This window comes from Sphaeramia orbicularis, chromosome 16 (genome assembly GCF_902148855.1).
Source record: "Sphaeramia orbicularis chromosome 16, fSphaOr1.1, whole genome shotgun sequence".
In the NCBI taxonomy this organism is placed as follows: Eukaryota; Metazoa; Chordata; class Actinopteri; order Kurtiformes; family Apogonidae; genus Sphaeramia; species Sphaeramia orbicularis.
Window position 1 is genome coordinate 2,163,532 of NC_043972.1, and position 25,639 is coordinate 2,189,170.

Sequence of the window (25,639 nt, forward strand, 5' to 3'; positions counted from 1 at the left end):
CGCAAACAATAACAGCGGATAGAGATTTCCCTTTGCGGTGATAATAGAATCAGTGTAATCCCATTCCGTTGTCTGATCAGATACAGTCTAATTCCTATCTCGTCTCCTCCATTTCACAGGTTCTTGTGAATCTCAGGGTCAACTGATGCAGCCATGGGCCAATCGCTGGATCTTTGAGAGCAACCTTCCTCCCCCTTCTTCTTCTCCACTCCCTCCTCCTCTTCCTCTTCTTCCCTTGTCCTGAAGATCTGGAAGTTGAGTCCTGCAAAGCCCAACCGTGGTACTTTTTTCCTACAAACCATGACTGGCTCTGATTCTCGGATACCTGGCCGAACACTCCCAGCACTATTTTTATACCTTGCTCCTCTGCTGCTGATGGACGGCCGGTGCCATGCAGCACCTTCAGGCCCAGAGTCTGACTCCTGCTCCACCTTAGTCCAGAATCGCTTCTTTGGCTTCTTTCGGTCATCGTCAGTGTTCCCCACTGTGCCTTGCTCCTGGACTTTGCAGAATCCCGATCCTCGCCGCTACACCATCTTCATCAAGGTGACCAAACCCACTGAGGACTGTGTGCCATCACAACTCCGCACCTTTCAGTATGACTCCTTCTTGGAGACGACACGCACCTACCTGGGCATGGAGAGCTTCGATGAGGTGGTGAGACTGTGCGACTCCTCTGCCCCAGTTGCCTTCCTGGAGGCTGGGAAGCAGTTTCTACAAATGAGAAAAGGACTTCGTCGGGTGGGTGCTGCCATCACAGATGGAGATGGGGACTTCAAAACAGAGTACTTGGTGGTGGGGAAGCGTAACCCGAGCATGGCTGCTTGCCAGATGCTGTGCCAGTGGTTAGAGGACTGCCTGGCCTCCAGTACATCCAACAGACCCTGTGGCATCATGCAGACGCCATGTTTGTGCTGGGAGAAGCCTCCTCAGCTCAGCCATGGAGACAGCTGTTACCACAATGGAGTTTACCTGGAAAATTGTTTACCTACTGTGAAAGAGAGTGGAAAAGATACAGAGATAAACGGTGAGTACACAAGTTTTTTTTAACAAGATTACTATCAGCCCATTGTTTCCCCGAGCATTCTGCAGCTCTGGGTCGAACTCCATCCACTGCATGATTTTGAAAAGTGCTGCAAAGTAGGCAAAGAACTAAAGGGATATGAATGTGTGAGGTGGGAGTTGGTCAGTGACACCCCCAGACCTGAGAAAAACACGCACAGAATAACAAACCACCTTTGCCAAGCCATTTGAGTGTCCCGGATTCATTCATTCATTCATTTCCAAACCACTTAGTACTCCAGAAGAAGATCACACAGTTGCCTGAGCCTTTTCCAGTTGCTAATGGGTGAAGGTGGGACACAGCCTGAATGTGTCAAGAAAAATCATGATCCATTTTATTATATAAATTAGTGTATCGTGTAGATCATTTTCACTGATTTATCTTTTAGTCAGACAGTCATTTCCAGTCAAAGGGCTACTCTTGACAAAAGATAGTTTTAGCTTGTCAAACCACCCAAGATGATTTTGCTTGCTTTCGTTAATATGGGAATTTGGTGTTTTAATTTGGTAATTTGGACAAAAAAATACTAGACTAACCAAGTGATCAAGGCAGTGGTGACCATTATTGTTAGGAGGCTTTTGTGCCATTCAAGAGGAAGGCTTTCAGTTCTTTGTGATGGAATAAGTCGAGTTTAATAGACTCAAGGACAGGTGGGCTGCACGTCTTTCACTAGAAAGTGTTAACTTTTTTTTTTTTCCATGAAGTAGAGAATGATGCAAGCAGCATTGTCCTTCCAAGGCTGAGGATGAATCAAAACAGGATGTGATGTGTTGAGCAGGCTTTCAACCCATGGAATACCCATTTTAATAAATGTATGATTTTTCTTTTCTTTTCTTTTTTTTCTCTGAACATTAACATTAACACTAAAGACACTGATTAATCACCCAAACAAATTAATTAGTACCAACAAAACATTTTACAAACCATCAGTATTGGCAGAACTTTCCACCAGTGGCCATTTGTACTTCATCAACTTCCTCTTGCTACAAACTTTTGTTATTATATTGGCCTTGAATCCACTATTGCTGTAACTGTCATTAATGGCAGCATTGATGTGTTTCATTGCCCTCCTAAAATTCAGTTTGCAACTCAAAAACATGTTTTCGTGTGCAGTGTGTCTCTGTAGTGCAGTGATTAAGCCTTCCAGAAACTGTAAGACAATCCTTCCTTTCAAGAAATTATGATCGGAATGGATTTACTTTTGTTGTCTGACCTTAATTTGCTGCCCTTGGAGTTTAACATGCTCTCAGCAAAATGACAGAGAATGGCATCTTCTCTAACAATCTCAGCAGGGAAAATGCATGTGATTTGTGAAAAGTGAGAATAATTGTGTGACATTGGCTCAAAAGCAAGCGGAGTGCTTTGGCTGTTTTTGAAAAAGAGACAAAAAGAGACAAATGGAAAGTTTCGGGTTTCATCTAATGGAAATGAGCTCTGCGACCTTGCGAGGTCAGCATCGTATACCAATCCTCTGCGGCCGATGGAGGGATACTTGATCGGCCTCCGGGAGGTTTCTGGAAACAGAGGAGAATCAAGTGTTGACACAGGATCGCTCTGGGGATGCTCAGAGCGGGGGGAAGAGGAGATGTAAAAACAGACAAAAGGGGGAGGATGGAAGGAGAGAGGCAGCAGAGATGTGATGGGATAAGGGCCTGTGGCTGAAGTCTAATTGTCTGCTGCTTGATCCCGGCTCCCCTCCCTCTCCCTGGGCAGACAGGATGTGGCCTGACATCTCTATCCTGGCTTCGTCAGGACTATGGCCAGAGGGATGGAACATTTCTCGGCTCCCCTTTATCCCCCTAACCTTTCCACCATCTATCTCTGCCTTCCTTCCTTTGCTTTTCTCTGTCGCTTCCTCTCATCAGCCTGTGGTCTTATTTTATCCTCCTCCTCCTCTTCTTCATCTTCCTGAGCCACCATTACTGCCTCCCCATCTTTCCCTCCGCGGGCTGATAGTGGGCTGATTCTGAGCCAGTCGTGGGAAGCCAACCAAGTAGAGAAGATGTTGCAGTGGGTATCCTCCTCCAGTCTCCAGAGCGGCTAATATCCCCTCACCACCCAATCCTCCTCTTCGCTAGTTAACGCACTTATGTAATCTTACTTATGGTGCTTAACAGTGAGGTGTGGGCTGTTTGTGCCTTAAGGTGAGAAAAATAAAAAGAAATATACCGTGCACAGTTGGCATGTGTACCGATAGGAAAAAAACGGCCCATTATAGCTTTTCTTCTCTGTTTTTGTGCTTAAACCCACACGGGCGAAGCGTCTCTGAGATGATAATTCCAGGTTTGCAGTGAAAGAGAGGCGATGGAGCCCTGTGCAAATGAAAGAGGCAAGCAGTCTGTAGAAATTTGGCTGGATGGGTGAGTGGATGGATTGAACTGGTGGATGAAGATAAAGAGAGGCCAGGGAGACGTAATGGATTCTGTGTGGAAATAGGTCGGGAGCCGGGCAGTTATGGCCCACTGTGCAGCAGAAAGAGGAATAGAAGATAGGGGTGATGGTTGTGAGTGATGAATGGACTAAAGACAATAGCGACAGAGACAACAGGGACGGGGTGGGAGAGAATAAAGGAGAGTGAGGAGGCTGACAGAAGGTGAGAGGAGGGAGTTGTCTGAGGCGTACTGACTGCGGTTGATGAGGATGGATGGCTGGTGCTTGGGTCAGGCTGTATGCAGCTGGACCTGTTCAGTCCCATCGGCCTGAGTCGCACAGGAGTTCATAGATTACTGTCTATCTCCCAGCCTCCTTCACTCCCGGTCTGCAGAGGGACTGAAGGTCCTGCCCAGCAACAGATGGAGGGCTGAGACCTCCTGCCAGAAACTCGATCTCTGCTCATGTTCAGCTGATGGGGACAAGAGAAGGGTTTAGGCTCCTTAGAGTTGGTGTGGAGTCTCTGTCTTGCATCACACCACTTTTTACTTGGACCTGTCTCAGAAAATACTGAGGTCATGAGTCAAAAACTTTCATGTAACCCATTTATTAGGGACAATGTGGGTATGGTAAGGACAAAAAAGAAGGTAATTTGATGAACAATGATCTTATAGCCACTGTTTTTTCACAACTACTGCATTTCTTAAAAAAGCTGATGATTAAAATGTGTGATCCTTATTCACAAATACATAATGCAGTACAATATATTCTGACACTAAAGTCAAAGCCTCCAAATACCAATTATTATTATTATTATTATTATTATTATTATTATTATTATTATTATGTTTTTAGTAGATGTTTTATATTCCAATGTTAAATATGGAATAATTCAGTTTCCTTCTTTAATTCTTCAACTTTGAATTTTTCATCATTTGTTTTCTCTTGGCTATGAACAAATGAGTGTCTGCTTTCTACATTAGCCATAACATATGGAAACTGATCATTTGACTTGTGATAAATAAACAAACCACCCTCGCTGTTACCACCACAATTGACACCTATTACTATGAGGGTAGCTGACGGCAAGCTGGGGATTCATATGATCGGCCAAATGGTGTGAATGCGTGGCCCATGTTTCCAGGACTCCATCTGATGGGTCAAATGTTGACACATATTCCCCAAATTGGATTCATCAAACCTGCCATACAGATAAACATACCAGACATAGAGACAGCAGTCCATCCAATTGTACTTCACATGGAGACCTGAGATTGGATTGATTTTGTACAATCCACTTCCAATAGTCTCACACTTTTTTTTTCTTTTTTTATATTCCGGAGTTGTGATTTCCAAACTAATCGTATACATCCTCAAGCCGCATTCTGCATTGAGTTTTCATTTTCCTCCTTTCAGCATCTAGCTAGGGCTTCATACGAGCACTATTTATAAGGTTAATATCTCACCTTTCTGTCACATCACGATCACTCCTGTGGTTTTCGCTGCCTCTTATTAGACTGTTAACCGCATAGTCACATACAAGATGTCACAACTGAGCTGACTTGGCAGTTTTTCTATCACCAGCGAGGGGAGCTCCAATACAAAAGGATTCAGTCAGTGACGAGGATGAGTCACAGTTCATCTGGAGGATCTGAAAAACATGCATTCAAAATATCACTTCCCATTCCTAATGATACCAACGACTTATCAATAACTGTTGATGAATCGAATGATCAAACAAATTCACCAGGTCAGTGTGGTGGTATTTGTGCACCTTGTGCATAAAATAAATCCCACCGTAAGTGCCGATATTTAGATAAATGTATTGATCTACAAACAGATGGGGTCAGCGGAGCTCTTTTAATGATAATCAATAAAAGTCAAATCAATCAGACTTAGTGTTTTTTGACCTCCGATATGATACATCTTAATTATTTATTTTAGTGTGTCCATAGTTTAATCAATATGGCAAAAGGAAGCTCTTAACATGTATTGATTGAAACATGACCTTTTGATCAAATTCTGAGGATGTATTACACGTTCCTTTCATCAATCTCAGTAAGTTGTGACGGTTGAAAGTCTCTCTGAATTGTAAAGATGAAAACCTTGTTGAAAATTAGGTCATAAAACATTTGCATTTAGCAACTTGGGCTACTAAAATGTCATTTTAAAAGTGAACAGTCCTGCCTTTTCAGGGTATAAGTGCAGCTAATGAGCACGAGTCCTCATTTCTCACTGTGTGAACTCAGCGGCCGTGCTGCGTGAGAAAACTTTAACCTTTAAGTTGGCTATTTTTGGCTCATCTTGACATTCAGATGGTCCAAGTTAAAGGTTTCAAGACAAAATATTGGCCCTTGGTGGCTTCAGCTCAGAAATATTGTTCATAAAATCTTGGTGAACCTCGGTGGTGTGAAAGCGGTGTGATTTCTGTCACGACGTGTGGCACGGAGCAGGAAAGGATTCATTTTTCGGGCCTCTGTGGATCCCGGGGAGGCAGTGAGTGATTAAAGGTTGGATCAGAGAGATGTGTGGAGATGAGAGGACACATGACTCAACTGGAACAAAGAACATTGTGATAGCTTTGAGAAAGTGCGCGGAAATGACCAACAAGAGGCGCAGAATGTGAAGGAGGTATAGCACGACTTACCCACAATGCCATTTTGTGACCTTGCCGTCACATCACACACTCTTAACTCTTTGCTCTGCAGTATTTTGAAGTCTCAACTATTAAGTAAAGCAGAAATATCTTGGGAAAAAAAAACAGGCAATGACAGTGCAGCAGATTTAAGGCACCCTGCAATGACCCGGAGAGAAGTGTGAATGTTATTTTTTTTTAGATTCGTCCCCAAAAGACAGAGTCAGACACCCAGGTATTGAACATTCATTGTAAATAGTTGCAGTGCTCTTGTAGAGAGTTCTTAAAAATTCAAAGCAGCAGGAGAGGCTTATCTAAGAGACCTAATCACCCTTAATACATTGTTAGGAGAGTATTTAATTGCTATTAAAACAATATTTAAAGGAAGAAGATAAAGAGGAAGGATCAATGTTCAAATCAGCTGGGTACATTCAGACTTTTAACCTAATGTTATGCAAATGTTAAGTGAATTTTGAGAAAAACACTGCCAGAATGCAGAGTAATATGTGCTTCTATTAACGTCAAAGAGTTAGTGCATGGAGATAAACAGCTGGTGGCATAAATTCTTCAGTAAACCATAAGAGAAGAAGTCATTAAAAGAGCAGCAGTCAGCTATCATTACAGCTTCAGAAATATTCCCTTCTTCATTTTTATCTGTCATTATCAACATCTAAGTGGTTTGCTCCTTGGAGATGTGTTTTTCTAAATCTATAACTTGACTTCTCCACCTCAGCTAAGAATAAAAGCTCTTATAGATATTTCAGCTGCAGTATTTTCTCTTATTATTTCCAGTGCTTGTGCTATTTTTTGATGCCTCAACTGAAGAGGTGCATAAAGAAAGGGTGGATGTAAACCAAGGAGCAACAGTCATTGCAAAAGTGTCCTTAAGGACTATACCACAGATGATTAGATAAGAAGACTTCCACTGAATTTCTCTCCAGAAATTTTAAGTCCACACATATTTCCAGGAGTCATTGTGGTGTGATTCACCTTGTTTAGTCCCTATAATCCACTTATTAATCTGACGTAATGGACTGTAAAACTCATTCTATCAACAACAGAAGCCTGTATGTTTGATTACTGTAACATCTTTCTTCAGTGAAGTTCACAGGAACATGAATGCATGTATACAGAAGTGATATGTACTTATCTCTACTGTTTCTTGGTTGGTGACATGCCTGTTTTTATTCTGTATATATATTTACACTTTTCTTTCTTCTTCTTTAAACTGTTAGCACTACGCACCACTAGAGTTGTCTCTTACAATTTCGTTGTACATATGTATAATGACAATAAAGGCATTCTATTCTATTCTATTCTATTCTATTCTATTCTATTCTATTCTATTCTATTCTATTCTAAATGCATGTATTTAACTCAAATACAGTGATTAGTGCCATTTTCCATAGACAGTGTTTTATCTGGAGCAGATTGTGGTCTGTGGAGACTCATTTAGGAGAGGGACACAGCACAATTACGACTGAATAAAATGATGAAAACATTATGAATATAGTATCCAATTAAACTGATGTTGATTTTTTTTTTTTTTTTTTATCTTAAGTGTCTTAATACTGTTTAAACCACTGGTCCATTTTTAGCAGTGCATTAATTCAGTCCATTCCTTAAATGGGGCCATTTTGACATAAACCGTTACTTTATTTACTGTCACCTGAACTGGACAGCACAGATGAAGTGCTCACAAATAAACACAGTAAGTGAAGATTTAATATTTTATATCAAGGGGATCCACAAAGGTCTAGTTAAATAGTGCACTAATAAAAGCTAGCACTAAACTCTGTCTTTTCTCGTTTGTCTAAGAATTGTTACTTTAGTTTTCAACTTCTGCCATATCCTCTGGTGTTTATCATCACATGTACAGCAGTATGATGGCAGCTGGAACACAATCCTGCAGCAAGGTGAATACAAATGAAGGAATAGAACCAGCCCTAGAGACAGAAAATGATGTCATGGCTTAACAAATGGATAAGTGTACCGCTTATAGAAGAACTTCTAGACCTGTGATGATGATGTGGGTATTGTTGAACAGCTGTATTAAAGGGCTCATATTTTATTAAACCCACTTTTATTAGTCTTTGGTTCATTTATTTGCGTATTTGGACCCTAATAGTTCATAAACTTTGAATTTGAACCCTCCAGGTGCTGCAAAGCTATCTTTATATTCATTCTGGCAAAGATCGAGTGGATTTCTACAACTCGTTTCAATTCCTTCTTAATTTGTTACGTTTTATAACTAGTTACGTTACGACATTTCCATATATAAGGTAAAGACTTCTGACGAACATTTCTCTGAGTACAACATAATTGTTTGTCAGCAGCAGCGGTTGTAGTAAAAACTGAAAATATGTCCAAATTTTGAGCCGATTACCTAAAATGTTCATTTATTGGTTGTATTAACAAACTCAAGTGGCTGAACAGGACAGAAAGCACAATCAACAACCTGGAGGGGGTGGAGCCTGAAGTGGCTCATTTGAATTTAAAGGGCCAGCGCTCAAAACGACCTTTCTGATTGATTGATTGATGTATTTATTTCGAATATGAGTGTCAAAAAAGAAGAAAAAATAAATAAACAAAACATTTAAACATACAATATATAATACATATTCGAAAAGAAGTATAACTTATGAACTCCCACCCCTTCTTCTTAAATAATTAATAACAATAATAAGCTTCCTAGTCTAAACATATTTATACTTTAATGCCTGATACTTACTGTTAAATATTTTTGTTTCTGGCTTTATATTATCATTACTCAAAAGTAGGGTTGAAGATGGACCTGTGGAGTTGAATTAATGAAGAATTCAGACCCAAGCAGAGCATTTACAGTTTATGGAGACCACAGGGAAATGTTTGAAAATGCATAATTTAATTTAAAAAAGCAAAATATCACTCCTTTTAAACATTTTGAGCTTATGTTTATTGAACAAAACTTTTTTTTTTTCTTGACAGACAGCTGTAGTCGTCATCCAAATATCAAATGACTTTGTTACTTAAATGTTTTGTGAAGTATAACATCTTCAATAAGTTAATGTTGCAATAGCATTACCTCTTGTCCAAATTTGGTCACTTCTGGTAAGACTTCAATGGCCAAAATGTAAATTTGAGAAAACAGTAGCTAGGTACTTAAAGGATTACTTCTTTGTACAGCAGAGGTTCATGTTATAGAGGCTGCACAGTATTGATATTAATTGCATGTTGGTTTTCAGCTAATGGCTAAACAGTTGACGAATGATGATGAAGCAGCTAATTATGATGCTTTAATTAATGCTCCATCACTCTTAAAAACAGACTTTATTGTGATTTCTCCTTTCATGCACCCATATTTATCCACTTGAAAGTTAGACTGTTACAATAAGAGAAGGAGAAGCAAGTTCATTTCCACCTTTAATCGATTCGCTGACGGCGTTAATGCCCAAAACTTTGGGTTGTAAATGTCCTTCAGGAAACAGCAGACTGATTTATCCATCATATCATGAATGGCTGACCAGAGCTGTACCCTGCCCTTCCCAGTTTATACAAAGATGGGATCCAAGATGAGTTGATACTAGAAACAGAGAGATGGATGGAAACATTTCAGCTATCTGTTTTACCTATTATGACTCCCATGAGACTGTTTACTGGTGCTTGAAGAAACTAAAATGATCCTGTCTTGTCTGCTTTTGACAGCGACTGCCAACACAGCAACAACACAGCATACACATTTCTGTTTCTATCATTACATTAGACTCTGGGGAATCTGCCCTTAGCTGATAGACTGAATATTTGTCTCCTCTTATTTTTCTCCGAGCATTCTTTTTTGCCTTTTGCCAATTTCTCAAGTCCTCGTTCCTGACTGGAATGGTAGTCATGCTCAAAGCTGTGACAGTGACACATCTGTAAACAAGCCATGACGTGGCACTTGTGTGTGTGTGTGTGTGTGTGTGTGTGTGTGTGTTGTAAACACTTGGATCATGAGTAATGGAGTCAGATTCAAACAGAAAAGAAAGATTAAGAGCTTGTTTTTCACTGCATTTGTTTTTGTTTTTTTTTTTAGTTTGGTTCTGATCATTTTATTATGTTAGCTAATGGTAAACCTACTGCTGTATAATCTCATATTACCACAGCTGTCATTTTAGAGAACATGTACAAAAAATGCATTTGAATCATATATTTTGCAATACATAGAATCTAGAATGGGCCATGCTTTCATTCTGTGCTGAAATGTGCTGTACATTTCTTTTGTTTCTGTATAATAAGTGAATATTCACCAAATTTACAAGTGACAAAAAAAAAAGTTAATGTACCAACAAAAGCTAATCTGCCTTATCTGCTGGTTTTGAATACTACATTATTTAATTTTTATGATGAGGTTCTTTTACAGACAGCTTTTGAAATTGAATTTTCTACTGTTTGGGTTTTTGATGCAAAACCTGTTCCCCAATATTCAGAGACCTGGGTTTGATACTGACCTTAAGTGCATACAAATTATAGAGAATTTTGTTCATTTGTGGTGTAAGTGCAGGCATTGTGGCTGAACTCTCCCTTTGTACTACACTGTATGTGATTTTATATTTCAGTAAAGCCATATATAACAACAAGGTAGTCACTCAATAAATTAATTTATAAAAGATGCCATTTTAGTTTCCCAAATGTGGGTTTTGGGGGCTTTATCTCTCAACTTGAGTTTATAACAAAAGTCTCAAAACTAAAACTTTTAAAATGGAAGCTTTAAGATTCCATATGAAGACAATAATGTCATCAAAATAAAATAGATTGTGTAAATAGGATTGGGCTGGGAATCCATGTTTTTCAGGGTTTGTTGTTTCAGCAGACTAAGCAGTCCTGCTGCCCAAATAACATTACCTTATAGGGTAGAAGTGTTGCATCATCCTGTGATATACATGGTGCTGCCAAATCAGCACTTATAGATGCTAACATATCACCCAGTGCTAGTTAAGAGCCTGAGTACATTTTTCTTTCTGATGTTTCTGAGTTATTGAGATGAAATCTCACAACAAAAACTGGTTTTGACGTCTGATTCGTGGACATCATGTCCATTGAATGAAAGGCAATAGAGTAATTTTATGTTGCATCTTGATAACTCACTGTGTAGGGAGTGGCCTAGGTTGGACTCCATCCCAGGTACTATGTTACAGTCCTCTGTCTGTCTCTGCTCACTGTATCACAATAAAGCGCAACAATAAAACACAATAAAGCCAAAAAATCTTTAAAAAGGTGAGAAATGAGCACTGGGCTTGTGTGATAAACTGGCAGTTTAGACGGTTAACTGTACAGCCAGTCAGTTCAGACAATACCACAACTGTCGCGAGATACATCACCTCCTCAGCTGTGATCACAGTCTAATCAGCGCTGTCTTTTTTACTGACTGTGATGGAGGACTTAAGACATACTATAGGATCGTACTGATCAGCAGTCCAAAAAAAGTGGCAGAGGAAAGGCGAAGAAATCCTCATAAACCTTCCTGACTCGCACTTTTTCTCTCCTCTTGCTGGCAGCAGGCAGCGGTTGAGGAAGATAAATGCGAGTGCTGTGTCTTTCACTGCGAGCCTCAGTGTGGCGGCTGGACCACATTGTTGCTAAACTAAGGGATTTCCAACCCGCCTCCATAAGGAGCACTGAGGAATCCTAAAGCAAGGCTAATGCATTAGCTCCTCTTCACACTCCCATGCGTGGATGTGCACACTTGCATGCACCCACAGACACAGTGTACGCAACACTTGCACACACACACACACGGTGAAATGTCGCACCAGAAAATGGCTCATACTCTGGTGCAACCACGCACTGGTCCCTCGTGACAGAGTGTGGGTGGCTGAGTGAGGCAAAGAATAAAGCTGATTTTTGTGTGTGTGTGTGTGTGTGTGTGTGTGTGTGTGTGCATGTGTGTTTGGCTGGAAAATGAGATGTGGTGTTTACCACAGGGGGCACAATGTGGGCAGGAATAAACTGAAATGAGATGGCAGGAAGATAGGGGTGTAGGTCGGTGGGTCAGCCTGCAGGAAGCCTCCCTGCCCATTTGTAAAGGAGCTTTGTGTTTTCTGCAGGGTGAGTGCGGCCATGACACTTTCACCTTGTTAATGATTACTTTACTGATTAGAGACCAACTGTGGTTAAACAAATTCATTTGACAGTCCTCACAGACAGGAGAAGGTGGGGAAAGTGATGCTTATTTGTGTGATAAACCAAATCCAGCAAAGCACCATGGGCAAACATGGACAAAGATGGAGCTATGTTGAGCACATTTGGCATCATTACAGATTTACTGCTGTGCTTTCTGATAAAGCAACAGCTACATCACAGTATACTCCTCCTGCAGTTCTTATCAAGGAGAAGGTGACTGTTGTAAACATGAAAGGTTCTGGAGTCAAAAATGTGGGGACATCTGCAGGTGGTTTACTGACAGGTCCAAAAACGAAAGCAAAAACTCATGCACTTTCATGTCTGGCAAACCTGGGGCATGGCTGTTTAATACGAAGGTGCTTTTTCTTTCAGATTAAAACTTAAACAAGGTTTCCCACAGGGGACTGAGCTTGCTCTGTGACAACACTGGACAACAGGATAAAATGTTCTGGAGTTCAAGACCTAGTTTTATAAAAAGCTTGTGAAAAGTTTAGAAAAAGAGTTTGATTTGAGTTTGATCAGTCAAGATACAAAAATGACATAACGCAGCCGCTGCCAGAAGTAGAGTGAGAAAAAATAAAGGCTCAATTTACAATTTACTTCATATAAACGTTTTGGGTGGTGCCCGTCATTTACTCTCCTACACTGCAAAACAAAAGTATTGAGCCAGTGTTTTAAGAATGTTCTTACAGATACAGATGTTAACCAGCGTCAGGAACGATACTGTTACCATAGATAAATATGAAGGTTGAGTGCAGAGTTATTGTAAGCTGCTGTAAGACCTTCACATTTTTGGGAAAACAGAGCTTACACTACATGACAATGCTGGTCCCTTTCTCGAACTTGAAGCTGAAGTGGGTCTTTATTAGATTGTTTTCATGTTCAACATCAACCTCGATTGACTGTGATTGGGTTTCAGATCCATTTCAGTTTGCATTTAGATCTCATGCATCCATTTGTGCATCCATTAATCTTGACCTCCAGTTATGGAGTGAGAAACTGAGTTATTGTCATAGTGTAAGAGGCCTAGTTTAGCCTTTTTTGTTTTACTCTGCTACAGAGGGATCTTAATTTGTTGAGAGGTAGTCATGTTATTAGAAGATACAGAAAAACTCAGTATAGTTACAACAACATCACTTCCCTTTTTTCATTCTAAATTTAATTGTATGTCTGCATAAACAGTGTAAAGGGTTTAAGTGGCTGTCTTATAATAGAAGATCTCTTTCTGTTCTCTCACACTGTTACTCCACAGGGTAAACAACTGTGTAAACAGTTTTGTTAATTGAACAGATCTGCAATGCAGGATCGCAATATTTTTTATTTTATTTTCATAGGGCTAAAAACAATATTCCACAGAAATGATTACTTAACATCTTAGTGGTGTCACTTGTAGGATCTAAGTCTTGCTATATTTATTCTTTCCACTGTGGATGCCATTGCTTAGGCTGATATTTTAACATGTCTGCATTACATCAATTTAGACAAATTACAGACCATCTCATCTGACCCGGTCACATCTGATGATCATTCAGCAAAGACAGTGATGTTTATAGCTGTACTTGAAATCATCATAATAGCAACAAAACCAGCTGCAGATTGAAGTTGCCAGGCGTGTTGGCCAAATGTTCCCTCAAACACAGGAGTTTTAACCCATTTAATTGCCTCATTATTATCATTATTTATACACATTATATGCAGCACACTGTGCTTTTTGTTTAGTCTAGAATCAGTTCTTTAGTTGCTCTGGACCTTATTAATGTTACAGCCTGGCCTTGGGGAAACCCTGGCGCAACATGAGAAAATGGACTTCCTTCTTCCTTTGCTCCCACAAACCACTAGTAAAAGGAATTTGCAGCCCTCAGAAGGTTTATTTACAACTTCAAGGTCAGCTATTGGCTAAAATAATAAAGAAAGAAAAGAACTAAAGTTGGCCTAACCTACTCTTACCCACTGTAAGTAAAATAAAGAAAAAAACACGAATGACTAAACCAAGTCCTAAATCAAATACAGAGCAAAGTGTGACCAACAGAAATACCACCCACCTCACAAACCTGGGCCTGGACATTACACTACTGCTATCTTTACACCATCTTATAAACTCAATAACAAGGGAGTCGAAATGAAGGTGTAAATGAAGGAGAGTCCACAGAAGAGGGGAGGAAACTGGCAACACAGTATAAGAAATGAAGCGCAAGAGATGCACAAGCACACAGGAGGTTAACGCATCATGAAAAATACTAATGCAATCACAAAGTCACAATAACTTTTTATTTTTTGTTTGCATTTCATTTGTATATGTGTATTTGCTTTTACCCCACCCCCCCAAAGGGGAGGCAAGGGGTATTATTTTTGGTTTGGTTTATTTGTTAACACTCTAGCAGCCAAACTACTGGTTTAATTCATACCAAATTGGGTTTAATAGCTTGCCAGTGACCCAGAATAGATGTGATTACATTTTTGGAAAAGTAGGTCAAAGTTCAAATTTTTTATGAATTTTTAAAATCTTTCTTTTTCTCCCATTTACTTATAATGGGCGAAATTCCAAATGTCTATAAAAACATCAATTTTCTTTCAATTTACTTCAGACTTGCCTATTCTGGTGTCAAAGTCCTGGATTCTGTGCATTTGCCATTCACACTGACCAAACCATGACTATTGAGAAAAGGCCAGATAGTTCTGACCGGTTAAAACACTTTACCACAGACACACATATTGAGAAATGGTGATATGTATCTGTGGTATCTGTGGTTTGCAGAAACAGTAGCAGCATTTGAGTGACTGGGTCGAGTACGCACAAGTTAATGGTCTGCAAATTAGGAGTAAATGCTGATCATTTCTACAAGGTGGGGTTGCAATGATTTCTGGTGTAGGGCATTTTACCACTGACTTACCAATTAGGATTCTAATTAGTCCAGAGCAGTAAATCATATTTTCTCTGCCATCGTGAAAATGCATGATGCATTCACTTGCAGCATGCAAACATTTGACCCGTCAGATGGCGCCTCAACTATCCATCAGTCGCCCTTAGATTAATGAGTGTCAATTAGGTGCAAGGTTAGTTAGTTTATTTAATTCAGTGATATCACACATTACAGATGTGGTGCAGCCCTGGGTTTAATTGAGTTGAAGGTAGTGACGTCAAATGCTCGTGGGGTTTCTTGTCTTTTCACCCTGTTCTCTGACAAAAGCCTCCCTCTAAAGTTAAAGCCGAGGTGAAGTGAGTTAAGGAACGTCTGTCTCCTTCCTTAAGACAGCCCGTCATTGGGCGTCCTATCTCAGGTCCGTCTCTTAATGCAGCCTGAGGGTTTATTAAACTTTCATGCTTTAATTAAGCAATTTTACTGCTGCTACTTACTGGGCGATGATAAAAGCTCTGCTCCAGGATGAGAACGGTGAGAAGACAAATGTATCTGTGTGTGTAAAAGTATGCAAGAGGCCATTAATTTTCTGCCATAAAGAAAAGTGTGGGGATTAGAGAAAAGACAAGTTGAACTTTTTTTACCTCCTCCATCAGTCATGGGTGACTGCAGGAGAATTGTCGGTAGGACGCAACAGGAATCCCTGTATTTTCTGACGGGCAGCTTGTCACTTCTGGCCTGCCACTCTTTCTCTCTTTTCTACTCTATTTTACACTTCATCACACTCTCTTTTTTTGGAAAAATCTAGTAGACTCCAGAAGATTTGAAACCCTTTTTCTCTCCTCACAGAAAAGTGCTCTATTATTGAGGACTGCACTGTATCTGTGAAGGGTGAAATTGTGTGTACGTGTGTGTGTGTGTGTGAGGGAGAAAATAGAGGACTGAATGTGTGTTTGTGTTGCCAGTCTCCTTGGCTGTGAGGACATTTAATGCTAGTCTGACTGTCTCACTGTTGTTCTTCAGACTTGATGACTTGGACAATGAAGATGAATTACCTCAGATCACACCACGATGTACAAGTTTACTGCTACTGTGCGCCAAAGACGGGTGGAAAAATTGTGTGTATATGTGTGTGTGTGTGTGTGATGTTGTTGCATCTGCGTGCATCTGTGTCCTTGTTAAGAGCAGGCGGTGGCTCTGCGGGACGGCTGTAAAGGCTGCTCTCCTTGGCGATATCACCTGGAATGACACCCAGAGGTGACACACTGTCAGAACACCCACACAAGACGTAGGACACACACAAACAAAGACACACGCCCACAACAAGCTGAGGGGGATCTGGGCCAAAATCTGCCACGTCTAAGAAAAGAAGTCATTACTGCAGACATGTTCCATACACTCTTCTGAAACTAACACAGTCACCAAGTATACACATGCAGCAAAACACACAAACGGTCAACGTCTTCGTAGAGATTTAAAGTTGTTTTACACTAAGCATCAGAAACCTCCCATAGATTTTGTTGTTTTTTTGTTCTTTAGTGCTGAAAATTCATGCAAAGAAAAAAATATCCACATGGACCTTGATTTCAGCAGAATCCACCTTCAGAAATACACAGTATGTCCTCATGTTAAGTACACTGTAAGACTGGATAAGTTGAGTTTACTTAAAAAATTTGAGGAAACTGGTTGCCTTAAAAAAATGTAAGTAATGAGTAATGAAAACTTGAGTGTATTAAACTGAAATGCTTGATGTGAATGGAATTGCTATTTTAAGTACAACACACTAAATGCCAAGTTAATTTAACTGAAAATTTGTTCCAATGTCAAACTCTTTGTATAATCATTAGACTGAATATCATCAGCTCATTGGACTCAATTCCAAGTTGATTTTAAGTTAAAATCTTTTGCAATATTAATTGCTTTGTATATTTATTCAACTTAATATGTTGTAGCGTGGATAGAAGTTAGACAGAAAGTTGAGGGATTTAAATCCATTCAAATGAAACTGATTTTGTACTTTCGACTATGCCTACAAATTAGTAGATTATACTGAACATTTTATAGTAATGGAATAGAACTGAAATCATTTAAGTACATTGTAATTAAAGCATTTTAGTAAATACAAAGTCTGGGCTTACAGTGTACCTACTGGACTGAACTTACAGTTAATTCACTGAATGCAGAAGCACAACCATGCACATTTTCCATATTCTCACTCTTATGTAAAACTGAATGGAAAATACTATTATATTTTGTTTTATTTATCTCTTTGCGCTTTGCTAAAAAGTTGTGACTGGTAGGATATTACAGAGCACATACAGTATCTCTAGAGGGTAATTTAATCAAACACTATCTGCTGTGTTTGCTGGAACTGCTACAAAATCTAATGGGTTGGGTCTTAGCTCATGCTGTACACTTGAATTCATTTTCCAAAAAATCCAGCCTAATCTTACTGACAAACAGACAAATGAGCGATGAAAATGTATCTGGCTTGCCAGTTACATAAGTAATCGTCAGATTATGTGAACTTGGTGTGTGAGAGGCAGTAAAAATAGTTAGTAACGGGTTAAAAGTCCCAACAAACAGCCTCTTTATGTTACCTGGCCTGGAACTTTAAATATATTTTAGTTGTTTATATTGGTATTGACCTGTTTTGTTTATTCATTTATTTATCTATTTGTTTATTTTCCTTAATGGTACCAGAATGCACTGTCTTGACTGTCTTTTTATATGTGTCTTGTTTTATTGCCCTTTTTTTTTTTCTCTCTCTCTCATTGGGTTCTGTTTGTTTATCATGTTCAGTGTCAATCTCTGTATCATGAATACATTACTTGAAATTATAAATGTCATATGTGATAAATGAAAAGCTTGTGTATGTACAACAATGGGTTAAATGTAGAGGTAGGATGTCCTTAAAAAGTGAACTGTACTTTTAGCATGTCACCAAATACATGTTTATTATTTCAGTTGGCATTTTAATATGTTTTTGAACTGAGGGGTTGCATTAAAGAACAGAATACGACATCTTTATCTATTCTATAAAGGTTAAAAAATCCCATTTATTCTTTGCTTCATCATGCGGGGGGGTGTGCTGTTAGTCATTTGGCATGATAGTAATCTTGGATTTTAATAGCATTTACAGTGTTTACTGGTTATGAGCAACATGAACCCAATGAAATGCTGATGGCCAATCCTGTGTTCAGATAATGAGCTTTTCAGTTCCGTTGCGCCTTCTTTCATGTGTGGATGTAAATTGTACACTTATCTGCAGTGACAGTTAGTTTCTTATTTGCATTAAAGAACAAATGTGCATTTTAAGGATTAAGGTATTCTTTAGAGAAGTCGAAAAAATGGGCAAAACCCATTTTGACGTTACAGCATGAACATGATGTGTGTGTTTTTTGGTGCCGTACATACATTTAACTTCAATAATACCAACCAAACTTAATTAGGAAAAAACAAACAGCATCAAATAATCATAAAAATGAAACGGGCCATATCTAAACCCTTTCTGTGAGTTTGTAATTAACTTCTAAGAGCTGGCTCTCTCTTCTTCTCAGTTTCAATTGATTTATTTACTCTCATTTATTCCTCATCAAAGCATCACAACGTGATTAGGGTGTGCCTTTCACAGTTTCTCATTTATGTGCTTGATAGACTTCTTATCTTTTCTCGGCTTTCATATCCGCAAAAGATTATATAGCTCAATCTGATCTCAAACAAAAATTACAATTAATTATTTTGGGCCATTTTGAAACACACATTCTATTATTGCAGCTCAGACACCCAGAGGCTTTTCTCAGAGTAAATCTTTTTCAGTCGGCTCCGGCTAAACCACATTCTCGCTCCGCTCCAGATTTTTAGCTCTTCTTTGAGCGTAGTGCAGCAGAAACATTGCTGATGAATTATCTTTATCTGTGGTGTTAGCAATGTCGTGTTCTGCTTCTGCTTCCAATTTCGGAGATAAATTTGCTTTTAATGCTTTGATAGTTTGATTGTTGAAGGTTAAAAACCATCCTTGAATGCAACTCTGTGGTTGCTGACATCAGCCAACATCCATCATCTGTTCAACCCATGCCAGAAGGTCAATAAAAAGGAGGTTAAATTATGATCTGAAGGCAGGAGCAATCTTAAGGCAAACAACGACTGCTAAAAGTACAAATCTGTATAGTTTAACAAACTCACTGTTTCATACTTTGCTTTTTTTCCTAGTTTTGGATGAGACTTCTTTATATATGTGAATTAAAAATATGTTTCCAACTCTGTGACAACAATGCCTCCATGCACAAAGCCTTGGCTCACAGAGCACTGACCTCAACCCAACTCTTTTTGGTTGAACTACAATGCTGAATGTGGTCCAGGAAAACCCCTGCAGCCACACAATGTTGAAAATGTGGTGGGAAGAGTAAAACCAGAAAGTGGCAGCTGCTTTACCTTCATTCACAGCAACAAAAGCTGTGTTCCTTTGACTTCCAAACAAACTTTGATGCAAACTTTTGAAATAACGTTAAACATCAGTCAGGTATGGTCCACATGGCTTTAATAACAGTAGAAGTAGAACATTGCTCTCTTCCATCTAAAATAGCCATGAAGATGATTTATTATGTTATTTTTATGGAGACAAAAGGATGATTTGATCTCTTCATCTCCCCATTTGTTGTTACTACCAGTTCTGTTTTGTAAAATGTTCAATAGTGTTTCCATTTTTTAGCATTATTTCTTAAGGGAAGCTTTAAAACATTTGTTTCCCTGACCTTTCTCTAAACCTTTTATAACACATAACGATGAGCCATATAGATCCACAAGATGGATCTATCATCACTGATGGATGTGTGGCTACTGATATTTCTTTAAATCATTTTACTGTGGAAACATAGACCTTATAGTTAGTGTAGAATGCCATGTAATAGCACGCTTTTAATACATAAATGATTACTGGTTTTTATTTAACCCATAAAGACCCAGTGGTACATGTGTGGCAGTTGCCAAAGGAATTTTTCTTCATATTTAACCATTTTTAAGTGAGTTATCACTATTTAAGACAATATTATCCTCTGTGTTTTGCTTTTTTCAGTGTAAATCAAATATTTTCCTACATTTAATTCACTAATCATGTAGGTTTTCATAAAAACTCAGAGTAAATTTGAGGGTTATTACATCAAAATAGACAAAAACTGAAGAAAAAGTGACTTTTTCAACAAAATATGTCATTAACTGAATGTAAAAACAAGTGTGTCCATCCACTGTCATTGATCCAGCTCTGTGGGTTTTACTGGTGAATCAGTGTTGTAGAAGATGACAGTGTTTCCACGGTAACTACGGAGCCTCTGAACGTCCAAATGGGCCATATCTGATGACCATGAAAAGACGAGAAAACTGCATTTTACACCAATTATTTACATGTATTGATAGGATTAGTCAGTCAACAGGTATTAAACAGTGTAGATCAGTAGATGGTTCTGGTCGCTGCTGGATGTTTGGGTTTTTATGGGTTAACTTTCACTTTTGCCGCAGCTTCCCATGAAGACTTAACCTGAAGGGGACAGTCATTAATAAAACTGAATAATCCTTTTGGCATGCTCTTAGGTAACCAGGTAACTATGTACTGTGAAACCTGATTTGCCCTGTGAACAAGACACTTGTAGTATTTGGGCTAAGGGGCCAGAAAAACCTGATTCCTCCTGCAGATTATTCTGCATGTACCTGGAACTGGTTCCAGTGTTTGCTTGTGTATGACTGACGATAAAATGTACATTGGGGCTACAATTGTACATTACTATGGTCTGATTTTATAATTTTATAATTGTATTGTCATTTTATTTTATTTTTTTCTCATTTATTTTTCATTTATTTATTTATTTGCTTTCTATGTATCTACAAAATCCTCAATTTTATGGTAATTACTTTTAAGGTTTGTATTTTCTGTATGTGTGGATTTGGATTTTTCTGCCAGGATTGGGGTAATGTTATTTCTTTGGTCATTTGCTCAACAAAAATAAAGGGGAGAGGGAAAAAAAAAGTACTTTAGGTTGAAGAAGAAAAGGTAGGCCTCATTGATGGAATGCTCCTTTTTTTGTTTTACTTGCTATAATTGTTATTTTGGTGAATGTCCATCAAATGTCATCTTACATTACTTTCTGGTATTTTTTTTTGTTTTTGACTCAGTTCTGTGGATATTTCATGGATAAATCAGAGTTTGAAGGAGCTGAGGATCTTTGTAATCTACCAAAAGCCTCACGGAAAATAAAAATAACGACTCTTGACCCTCTAATTATTGCACCCTTTGGAATCGCTGGATAATTGGCTGCTAGTGCATATACTTAGTCAATAAAATGTATGTAGGAAGAGTGATTCATCATTAAGTAGTTGCTGATCAGCTTTCGTTCTAGATAATTAACAGTTTTGTCTCAACATTAAGTTGTTTCTTAGTTATTTTCATCCCATCTGGTCACTTTCTGGCACTTTGGTCAAAGGCCCTGCAGTGTTGGTTTTCCTCAATATGGGAGATGGCCAGAGCGACTCATTACTCCCTCTAGTGGTCACATAAATCCCTTGGCTCATCGCTGGAAATAAATTCAGTTCATATCTCTACAGTCCAGTAGACTGGTGTCACTGGCAGAACTTCAGAACTCAAAAAACATTCAAAAACTAATTTTAGTAATTAAAATTTGGACAATTTTAAGGTAAAAATATGACTTATAGACAGTTCATTCTGTGGTCTTTTTCCAAAGAATTATCCAGCCTCAGTATCTACGCCACGTTTGTCCTTGAGTTAAAATATCCAGATAAAGTAGAAATGTAGTTAAAAGACCAGTATTTACAGGACTTTTTCTCAACATCATATTTGTCCACCATTTTCACACACACCATTAACTTAATGGTTTGGTGCACTTTATCAAAGTTTGCCATTAGAGGAAGTTACCATCTGCTGTTTGTGATTTCTTAAATGACTTTTAATATGACCTCAGGACATTTTGCAATAGTGTCTGTCACTGCAGCAAAAAAAAAAAAGAAAGATATTTGTGTCTTTTTATTTGCTTTTGTTGACTTCCATTGCCTCCTGCCAAAATCTTTAGGGAGCATTTTGTGTTTACTTTTCATTTTCTACCTTGTAGCATTTTCTTTATGCCACAGAAGAAAATAATGGTTTGTTTGAAAAATGAAAAACAGAAATTGAATGCAAACACTCAGAAGACCATCACAGATGTGCTCGCTCTTGTGAACTATTGCATTTGATTTTCTTTTATTTATTTCTATATGTATATAGTTGCTCATTTCTCTTCATGCAGGGATACCATCGTAAAAAATGTTGTGTCCCTAACACAACAAAGTTTAGGTCAGGAAGTATTTTGTCAGTTTTCATTCTCCTAAAGAATAGAAATTCATTTTCATTCAAATCTTCCAGCATGCTTAAACTTCCTGGGTCTGTCAGTGGCACCAGAGCCTTAAGCAGCAGAGGCAAACCCAGCACTTGATGTGTTGAAATGCTCTTTAATAAAAGCAAAGGCCTGACTGCTCCTGCTGCAGAATAATACTTTATGACAGACACTGCAACACATGAAATATTGTCTGGCTCACAGATCTCCATCTGCCAGACACCGCCACATTGAAAACATAATGACTGCAGACATCTCTGCTTTAAAACAGGTCAGTCAGCTTTAAGACACCAGTGTGTCTGCAGATTCTTTTAAAATCAAACTATTGTCATCCATTTTCAAGGACTCTGGTGTATTATCATAGATTGTACAGTGATTGTAAAAAAGGAAAAACATGAAAGAAAAAAAGGAAGGAACATGTTTGTAGGTAATGGAAATCTTCAGGTTGGTTTTATATTACATGTGAAATCAAACGGCGTTGCATGCGATCAAATGTGGTCACATATCAAATGTGGTCACATACATAGACCAAAATGACAATGAATTTCTCAGAGCTTTTTATTTAAATTTGCTGATTAATGGTATTATGGCTAATAGCAAAAGACATTAATAGCATTTATGTATTGATGTTTAACAGCCCAAATTAATGAATTGTATATATATATATATATATATATATATATATATATATATATATATATATATATATGAATGTACTCGATTACAGTGGATAGATACACATTTTTAAAGAGTTCAACACTTCAACCCTTCAGCTGTGAAATAGAATAATCAGCCAGATATGTTCAGTTAAAAACTGGCAGTTGCTTACTCATTTGCATACATGTGCTAAAACATTTGCAAATTGTTTGAAAGACTGAGAGATCTGAATCTGCTGTGAATAAGTAACCCAGTGGTTTGGAGGTTTGCTCATGCTGTTGTGAAAATATTCATTATCATTTCATGATTGTGCCAAGTCAATAGAAAAAATAAATAAATAAAACACAAAAAACTGCGAAAACAGATCAGAAAATCACGCTGTTATACTAGGTGACATTTTCCTTTTATTATGATGAAAAGACACTTTAGTTTATAGTGTTTCCTGTGGAATCGATCTCTTGGTGTGGCAATGTGTCATTGGGGGGGGGGGCAGTTTTAACTTATTCAATAAGTAGGCCTATTCAGTGTAGAAAAAAAAAACCTTCACTCACTGATCTTCTGATTACCTCAAGAGATTACCTCAGAAAGGTGCAGTGTCATGTGCAGTTTTGACCCCATATTATTCTTGTACTTCTGATGTTGTCACACATGCGTAAATCTGGTACAGCATGCGACGTACTGGTTTTACACTCATGTTATTTTTACCCCCATTAACTGTGTACTTTTGAATATCCAAATGAAGTGAAATTAGCTATATAATATCACACATGTAATAATGTTTTCATAGCTTAATTGCCTTGAGATTCCGTTTCCTCAGACCACAGACACACCCAGCACAGACCTGCAGGTGTGGACATGATCTGATCTGTCATTTGACCAGTCACTCAGATCTTTATGTTTGGCCATTTTTCCCATTTCCAGCACATCAACTTCAAGGACTTGCTGCTTAATATATCACAGCTATTTAAAGGTGCAGTGGCAAAAAAAAAATCATCAACATTATGACCACTTCAGCTGTCAGGGGTCTGTGGTTATGGTGAGCGTACTTGTGATTCGATTTGGTGCTTTTGAATGGCATAGATGTTTTATAAAGTGATAATAATAATAGTAATAATAATAGTAATGAATTGGATTTATATAATGAATGTAATATGTTACATACTTCAACGTTCACCAAAGTATGTATATTGTTGTCATTACATCGCATTTTAACAGGGTAAATCTGTGACCAGTTCCATTTCTGAAGTATAGCCTGCTTTTTTTGCTTGTTCTATACAAAGGGATCAAATAGCTGTGTCCACTGAATCATGCTAATATACACTCAACCTCCTCTGCAGTTCCATTCATTTTAAAACAATATAATATGTGTCCTCTGTAGTTTTTATTAGAGCTATTAAAACAGGAATAAGTTGTCGGGACTGTTTTCTGCTGCAGAAAAAGAGTGACTTAACTCATTACATTTTTGACTGGGCAACTAGTAATCTATAACCTATTACATCAAAAGTAACCATACCAACTCTAAGTAAACATGCATGTGCTATATGGAAATCCATTTGTCAGGAGTGTACATCGTAAAACTGCCCAACGTGTGGAGGTGTGGAGCTTCCATCTCCAGCGGTATCATCCACAGTGACCCATGAAGCTCTTCCTTTATCGTCCACCCTGAGCAGCCCCCCTGCCACCTCTTCATCCACCTCTTTCTCTTTTTTCTTTCCCTCTGTGTCTCTCTGTGTCTCTGAGTCACAATGCAGTCACCATCCCACACTGTGTGGGGAGACAAGGGCTTCTGATGTATGAGAGTGTTAGAAAGCGTGGGAAGAGTAAACCGCATTGCTCAGAGATGTGTGTGTTTGTGCATTTGCATTTGTTTGTATGTGAGCCAGTAGATCCGGGCCTTGTAGGTGAGTGATCCCCAGTTGCCTCTGAGTATATTTCATATAAGCTAGCATGGTGTATGGGTTTTAAATGGAGCAGTTAAATGTGCTCCCAAAGTAACTTAGAGAAGCACTGAGAACAAAAACAACGACGCATTCATCAGCTGCACAGTGAATGAGGAAGCTGCAGAGAGTTGAGGACACACCAGTGCACAGCGGGGGCGATTTTCACTCTTAATAGCCATGTGGGGGAAGGTTGAGGAGGTGGGGAATCCACTCGAGTCCATGGAGGAAATTGACACAGAGGCTCTGGCAGTTCCCATAGGAACACTTTAGCCTGATGCCCAGGACACTGGGGGGACTGGAAGGAAGACAACCTGTAAACAACACCCTGCTGAAGTCAAAGTACTTCTCAGCAGCTCTCAGCAGCTTTTTAACTGTAGTGGAAATCAACAAGAGACCAAAAAAATGGCAGGAATCGCAGGCTGGCTGGCAGAGACTTCCAATATAATTGCACTGAGAAAAGCAAACGAGCGCCTGGAACTGTGTGGCTGCACATGCAATCACTGTCTGAGCACGCAGGCTTTATCAGCTGTCGTCTTACACCAAAGATGGATGTGTGTTGAGAGGAACAAAAAAAAAAAAAAAAAAAACAAAAGGGAAAAAAA

General features: G+C 38.7%; 1 protein-coding gene across 4 annotated transcripts in view; it reads left to right on the forward strand.

The window, feature by feature from the left end:
- adgrb1a (adhesion G protein-coupled receptor B1a) overlaps positions 1–25,639 on the forward strand; it is a 298,620-nt gene that overhangs the window by 86,230 nt on the left and 186,751 nt on the right. For all 4 annotated transcript variants that reach the window (XM_030157687.1, XM_030157689.1, XM_030157686.1 and 1 more), the window contains exon 3: positions 120–1,027. In XM_030157687.1, coding sequence (XP_030013547.1) covers positions 301–1,027 — 727 coding nt within the window. In that variant the 5' untranslated portion in view covers positions 120–300. The remainder of the gene's footprint in view (positions 1–119; positions 1,028–25,639) is intronic.